Source organism: Corapipo altera, unplaced genomic scaffold (genome assembly GCF_003945725.1).
Source record: "Corapipo altera isolate COAL_440 unplaced genomic scaffold, ASM394572v1 60662, whole genome shotgun sequence".
In the NCBI taxonomy this organism is placed as follows: domain Eukaryota; kingdom Metazoa; phylum Chordata; class Aves; order Passeriformes; family Pipridae; genus Corapipo; species Corapipo altera.
In genome coordinates, this window is record NW_020886109.1 from 453 (window position 1) to 7,565 (window position 7,113).

Genomic DNA, 7,113 nt, shown 5'->3' on the forward strand with positions numbered 1-7,113 from the left:
CCCTTTTTATTTTCCTCCCTCTGGTTCGGATTCCTTTGGATTCCTGTTGATTTATCTTGATTTATCTCTTGATCTCTCCTGGTCTCTCCTTGATCCACCCCCCCCTCATTTTCCCTTGATTCCTCCTTAATTCCTCCTTGATTCCTCCTGCTTCCTCTTGATCCTTCCTTCTTCCCCTTGATTGCTCTTGTTTCCTCCTGCTTTCTCTTGTTTCCTCCTGCTTCCTCCTGCTTCTTTTTGATTCCTCCTGCTTCCCCTTGGTTCCTCCTGCTTCCCCTTTATTCTTGCTGCTTCCTCCTGCTTCCCCTTGATTCCTTTTGTTTCCTCCTGCTTCCCCTTCATTCCCTTTGATCCTTCCTGCTTCTCTGATTCCTCTTGATCCTTCCTGCTTCCTCTTGGTTCCTCCTACTTCCTCCTGCTTCCCCTTTATTTCTCCTGCTTCCCTTTTATTCCTCCTGCTTCCTCTTGATTCCTTTTGATTCCTCCTTCTTCCCCTTGGTTCCTCCTGCTTCCCCTCACTCCATCCTGCTGTATTTTGATTAATTTGGGACCCACTGCCTCCCCTCCAGCCTGACTGGAGCAGCTGTAGCCAAACTGGAGCAGCTGTAGCCAAACTGGAGCAGTTGTAGCCAAACTGGATCAGTTGTAGCCCAACTGGATCAGCTGTAGCCACCCCCAAACTCGGCCGTGGTGAAGGAGGATTTTTTGGGGGGCTGAGGGACCCTTTCCAGGCCGAGCCAGCTGAATTCCCGTTGCCTTTGCCAGGCTAGAAGTGCTTTGAAGAAGCTGCGGGAAGACTTAAGTAGTAAACTTGAGAGCAGACAAGGAGCTAAGGAGCACCCACAGGTAACGGGGGGCGCGGAATCCCCTTTCCGGGCTGGAAAACGCTCCAGGAGGGGGTTTGTGGTGGATTAAATCCACGTTTTGGAGGCCGAAGTTGCACGAGGAGTCAGGCAGAGAAGGGCTCTGGGCCGGGCAGGTGAAGGTTTTGTCTGCAGGAACCTCCCCCCGGGTTTGAGTGGCCCCGGAGGTGCCGCCGGAATCACGAGGTCTCCGTGTCCTTGGAATTGTGCAGGTGGAGCTGGAGCAGCACAACGGGAGCTGGAAGTGCCCCGAGAGGCTCCGGGGGGACTCCTGGGAGGAGCAGGTACGGAGGGGAAAAGGGGGGAATTTGGGGAATTTCAGCCTCGTCCCCAGGAATGTTCAGGGTCGGGTGGGAGACGGGGCTTGGGGCGACCTGTGATGGGCTCAGTGACCTGGGAAAAGCCCTTTCCCACCAAATATTCCATGATTTTGGTTTAATATGATGTTTTCATCCTGGCTTTGAGGCTGAGCCTGATCCCACAGCAAACAGGGTCAGGTTAGAAGTTCCATAGATAGAATTTCCACAGATAAAAATGCTCTTTTTGGGGGGTTTTACCCCTCCTTAAAAAGCATCCCGTGCATTTGAGCCCCAGGGGATGACAGGAACCTCCCTGGACATCCCTCCAGCTCTTCCAGGGGGAGATCACAGAGCCATGGAATCCTTGGGGTTGGAAAAAAGACCTTTTGGGATCATCCAGTCCAAACCAGAGGCTCCAGGCTGGGATTTTGGGCTGGGATTTTGGGGCTGAGATTTTTGGGGCTGAGATTTTTGGGGCTGGGATTTTTGGGGCTGGGATTTTTGGGGCTGGGATTTTTGGGGCTGAGATTTTTGGGGCTGAGATTTTTGGGGCTGGGGTTTTTGGGCTGGGATTTTTTTGGGCTGGGATTTTAGGCTGGGATTTTTTTGGACCAGGATTTTTGTGCTGGGATTTTTTTGGGGGCTGGGATTTTTAGGCTGGGATTTTTTTGGGCCGGGATTTTTGGGGCTGGGCCCGTTCTCGGGTTTCAGGTTGCCCAAGTGGCCTCCTCCTCTTCCAAAAACAAGGGCTGGCAATGCCACGGGGATCCCGAGGAGGGCTGGGAGCTGGAACTGGAGCGTGGGAGACGAGGAGGGGAGCGGGGCAGGGATGTCACTGGGGTGTCACCGGGGTGTCACCCACGCCAGGGTGGGGGACCCTTTTGTGCCTCCCGACTCATCCCTGCCCAGGAGGAGGAGAACTGCTCCAGCCAGGACGTGGAGACGCTCCAAGAGACGGCCAGGAGGCTCCTCAGGAGGCTGCAGGAGGCCGAGAAACGCCATCAGTTGGAGAGGAAAGCCTTCGAGGTGACTGAAAAATGGGGAATTTAATCCAATTTCGGTGTTTTTTGAAGCTTCCCGGGAGCCCTGAGGGACACGTTGGGGCTGCTGGAGGTGTCCACCTCCTCCTGCTGCTGCTCCCCTCCCTTCCTGCTCCCCAATTAAGGGGGTTAATTGTCCCCTTCGGGGTGTTTTTTGGTGCCTGCTCACGGCCCGGATGGGCAGGGCCGGGCTGTGTCACCCCAGGGCCGGTGACAGCGGTGACACCCCCGCTCCCAGTCCCGTCCCACAGGCCAAACTGGTCCCTGGCAACCTGAGGGGATGCCCAGGAAGTGGGTTTGAGGGGTGACACAGAGGATGCCCCGGGGACGTCCGTCCTTCCCCGTAGGAAGTGGGGGGGGTTTGGTGGCATTTCGGGGGCTCTGGTCACCGGTGGTGGTGACATCTCCACCCCGGGGTGGGTGTTCCAGGGGTCCTTTGATCCTGCCACGTGTTGGACCTGCTCTGCAGGTGTTGGGGGGACCCACGGGGTCACCTTGGTCCCCTCTGAGCTCCTGGGACATTGGTGGGAGTGTGAGGTCACCCTGGGGCTTGTGGCCCATCCTTGTCTCCTTTGAGCTCCTGAGCTGTTCCTGTTGGTGTGGGAAGTGACTGAGGTCATTTCCTTGGACAGGTGACCCATCCTGGGGCTGGTGGCCCATCCCTGTCCCCTCTGAGCTCCTGATGGTGGCCAAGGTCACCCTGGGGCTGGTGGCCCACCCTTGTCCCTTCTGAGCCCCCGGAGCTCTCCCGAGTCCCAGGGCTGGAGGAAGTGACCACATCCCAACCTGGGGCTGGTGGCCCCATGGGCAGGTGGTCCCAGAGGAGCCTGAGAACCCCCTGGAGCTTCTCCCTGCCCTTTGAAGTGCTTTGAAGCCCCAGAACCTTCCGAAGGGCTCCTTGTCTCCGAAGCACCGTCGGGGTCTTGGTGCCTTCAGCAAAACCCCTGGGAGCGCCCACGAGGCTTGGGAATGTCACCCAAGGGCTCTGCTGTTCCCAATAAAACCTTTCCCATCCTGTTTTCCAGAGGAAGGTGGCCCAGTACCAGGAGGAAGCGGAGCAGGCGAGCTCTGCCCTCCGGAGAGCGGAGAGGGACGTGGAGCAGAAGGAGGTGCAGGTGGACGAGCTCCAGAGGCTCCTGGCCGGGATGGAAAAGGTACCAGGAGCCTCCTGGGGGGTTGGGATTAGTGGAGCTGGGCCAGGGAACCAGACCTGGGAACCAAACCCGGGAATCAGACCCGGGGAACCAGACCTGGGAATCAGACCCAGGGAATCAGACCCAGGGAACCAGACCCAGGGAATCAGAGCTGGGAATCAGACCCCGGAACCAGACCCAGGGAACCAGACCTGGGAATCAGACCCAGGGAACCAGACCCAGGGAATCAGACCCCGGAACCAGCCCAGGGAACCAGACCTGGGAATCAGACCCAGGGAACCAGCCCAAGGAACCAGCCCAGGGAACCAGCCCCTCCCCGCATGGCTCGACTTCCCAACCAGGTCTAACCCGATATCCAGCTGCTGGGAACCCACTGGTGGGATGGGAAGGGGCCTTTCCCAGGTCCAGAAGAGCTGGTTGGTCCGTGCAGGCTCTTCCAGGTCTCCTGGAAGCGGCAGCGCCGTCTAGACGGTTGTGCTCGTGGGGCATTCCCACAACCTCCAGCGTTATCCGGTTATTTTTTTGAGCTCCTGACGCGATTAAAGTCCTAAATGTGACAATGTGGGATGAGCTGAGCTCTGCTCTTGGGGCAGAGCCCGAGGGAAGGGCTGCAGCTGTGGCTGGGGGGGGTTAGAGGGGTTTAGGATGGGTTTTAGGGAAAGGTTCTTCCCCCAGAGGGTGGTCGGGCACCAGGCAGGGAAGTGGTGATGGCACCAAGATGCCAGAGGGTTGGGAAGGGTTTGGGAAAGGCCCTGGGGCACAGGGGGGCATGTTGGGGGTGTCCTGGGCAGGGGTAGGAGCTGGGATGATCCAAAGGCTTGGGCTCGATGGTCAGAGTTTGGGATTGGGGGATCAGAGGTGGGATTTGGGGATAAGAAGTGGGATTGGGGGATCAGATGGAACTGGGAGATCAGAGGTGGAATTGGGAATCAGAGCTGGGATTTGGTGATCGGAGGTGGGATTGGGTGATCAGGTGGGATTGGGGGATCAGGTGGGATTTGGTGATCAGAGGTGGTGGGATTGGGTGATCTTGCAGCTCTTTCCCAACCTCAATGATCCCCTCCTTCCCTGATCCTTCCAAATGGGGACATCCCACATCCCTGTGATGGATCTGGGGCCGGATTCATCCCGTATCCTTAGGGGGTGTGTGTGAAAGCAGCGGGACATCCGTCTGTCTGTCCATCCCTCAACTCCACCCTGGTGCAACCCCATCCCCCCCAGCAGAGCCTGGGTGGCCGTTTGTGATCCCCTGTGCGTATCCCGGTGTTTTCCATGTGGGATAACTCCCCCCTGGCTCTCTCCTCAGGAGCGCCGGGGTTTGGTGGCCGAGCTGAGGGCCGGGGAGGCCGAGCTGGCGCGGCTGCGGAGCCTGGAAGGGGACAAGCTCGCCCAGCAGGAACGGTGAGTCCCCCGAGGCCCCCCTGGAATGCTGCCAGCTCCTCTCTCCTGGGAATGCTGCCAGCTGGGGAATCCTGCCAGAGCCGCCCCGGGTCGGGGTGTCACTCACACACACACACAGGGCTCCGTGCCCTGGCACATTCCTGGGCAGGGCAGGGCGTGCTGGCCCTGCCTGGCCTTGCAAAACACCTTCCCTGCTCCCCCAGAGATGATTCATCCCCCCCCCCAAAAAAAAAAAAAACCCTTGGAGTTCTGCCTGGCTCCTGGAGAAGAGCTCTGGAGGTTTGGGAGCCCCGGGAGGCTCCGATCCCGCCCGGCCCTGCTGCTCCAGGGGCTGATTGGGGACGGGGTGGTTGTTTCCTGGGAGCCCTCTGGGTTTGTGGTGTGGCTCTTCCTGCTCTTCCTGTGGTTTCCAGGCTTTGTGGCTCTCCTGGGATAGGGTTTGTCTGTCTCTCCCCTTCTGCTCAATCCCAAAAAATCCTGAGGCTGGAGAGGAGAGACCACAGGACTGCAGTTTTTGGGGGTGGGTGTTCCCAGAGGCTGAGTTTTTGGGGTGGGTGTTACCACAACCTGCAGTTTTGGGGGTGGGTGTTCCCACAGGCTGTGTTTTTGGGGGTGGGTGTTTTTGGGGGTGAGTGTTCCCACAGGCTGAGTTTTTGGGGGTGAGTGTTCCCAGTGTTCCCACAGGCTGTGTTTTTGGGGGTGGGTGTTTTTGGGGGTGGGTGTTCCCACAGACTGAGTTTTTGGGGGTGGGTGTTCCCAGTGTTCCCACAGGCTGCAGTTTTGGGGGTGGGTGTTTTTGGGGGGTGGGTGTTCCCACAGGGCTGCAGTTTTTGGGGTGGGTGTTTTTGGGGTGGGTGTTCCCACAGACTGCAGTTTTTGGGATGGGTGTTCCCATAGGCTGCAGTTTTGGGGGTGGGTGTTCCCAGTGTTCCCACAGGCTGTGTTTTTGGGGGTGGGTGTTTTTGGGGGGTGGGTGTTCCCACCCGTCCGGGGCGGCTCCCAGACGTTTGTCCCTGTGTTCCCTCTCCCAGGGTGGCCCAGCTGGAGAAGGAGGTGGCCACGCTGAGGGAGAAGATCCACCACCTGGATGACATGTTGAAGAGCCAACAGCGCAAAGTGCGGCAGATGATCGAGCAGGTGAGGGCAGGAGGGACGAGGGGAAGGGCTGGGAAGGAATTCCCAAAAAAGAAAAAAGCTCCCTGGGCGCTTCTCCAGCCCCATCCATCCACGGGAGGGGGTCCAGAGCTGTTCCTAACTTGCCTCCTCGCAGCTCCAGAATTCCAAGACGGTGATCCAGGCCAAGGATTCCACGATCCAGGAGCTGAAGGAGAGGGTCTCCTACCTGGAGGCTGAGGTGGGTCCCAGAGGGTTTTGGGGGGGGTCAGATCCGAGCTCCTTCCCATGCCTGAACATCCTTTTCCATGGGGAAATTCCTCCTGATGTCCAACCTGTCAAACTGGCACAGCTTGAGGCCGTTCCCCCTCCTCCTGTCCCTTGTTCCCTGGGAGCAGAGTCCAACCCCCCCCAGCTCCCCCCTCCTGTCAGGGAATTCCAGAGCCAGAAGGTCCCCCCTGAGCCTTCTTTTCTCCAGGATGAGCCCCCCCAGCTCCCTCAGGAGTCCTCCAACCCCTTCTCCAGCTGCTTCAGCCCCTCTGGACACGCTCCAACCCCTCAGCGTTGTCGTGAGGTGCCCCCAGAATTCCCCCCTGGAATGGGAGGTGTGACCCCTCCCGTCCCCAGCACGGAGGGACAATCCCTTCCCTGCTCCCCGGGGCTGGAAAACCCACCTTGTTCCCAACTCCTGCCCCTTCTCCTGCAGAACCTGGAGATGCACGACCGGATCGAGCACCTGATCGAGCAGCAGGTCAGCCGGGGCGGGCACAGCGCCAGGGCCCGCTCCAAGTCGGAATACGTGAGCAGGTACGGGGGGAACACACGGAATTCCGGCCGGGAAGGGGCTGCTCCGCGGGTCCACGGCCAGGCTGGGAGGTGGTGCTGGGTTTGGGGGTGCTCTTCTGGGCTTGGGGGTGCCCTTGGATAGCAGGGATGCTCCTCAGGATCTGGGGATGCTCTTGGATAGTGGGGATGCTCTTCTGGATTTGGGGATGCTCTTGGGAAACAGGGATGCTCTCCACGAATTGGGGATGCTCTTGGGAAGCAGGGATGCTCTAGTGGATCAAGGGATGCTCTTGGGAAGCAGGGATGCTCTAGTGGATCAAGGGATGCTCTTGGGAAGCAGAGATGGTTTAATGGATCTGGGGATGCTCTTGGATAGCAGGGAGGCTCCTCTGGATTTGAGGATGCTCCTCTGGATCTGGGGATGCTCTTGGGAAGCAGAGATGGTTTAATGGATCTG

General features: G+C 58.8%; 1 protein-coding gene across 1 annotated transcript; it reads left to right on the plus strand.

The window, feature by feature from the left end:
- Positions 1–765: 765 nt before the first annotated feature.
- LOC113941015 (tuftelin-like) lies at positions 766–6,677 on the plus strand (the record flags this gene model as incomplete). The annotated part of the gene is made up of 8 exons (XM_027632175.1): positions 766–846; positions 1,076–1,147; positions 2,072–2,188; positions 3,228–3,356; positions 4,663–4,757; positions 5,789–5,894; positions 6,028–6,111; positions 6,577–6,677. Coding segments are annotated over 8 exons (785 nt in total), but the record flags the coding sequence as incomplete, so codon positions are not given.
- Between the last annotated feature and the right edge of the window lie 436 nt (positions 6,678–7,113).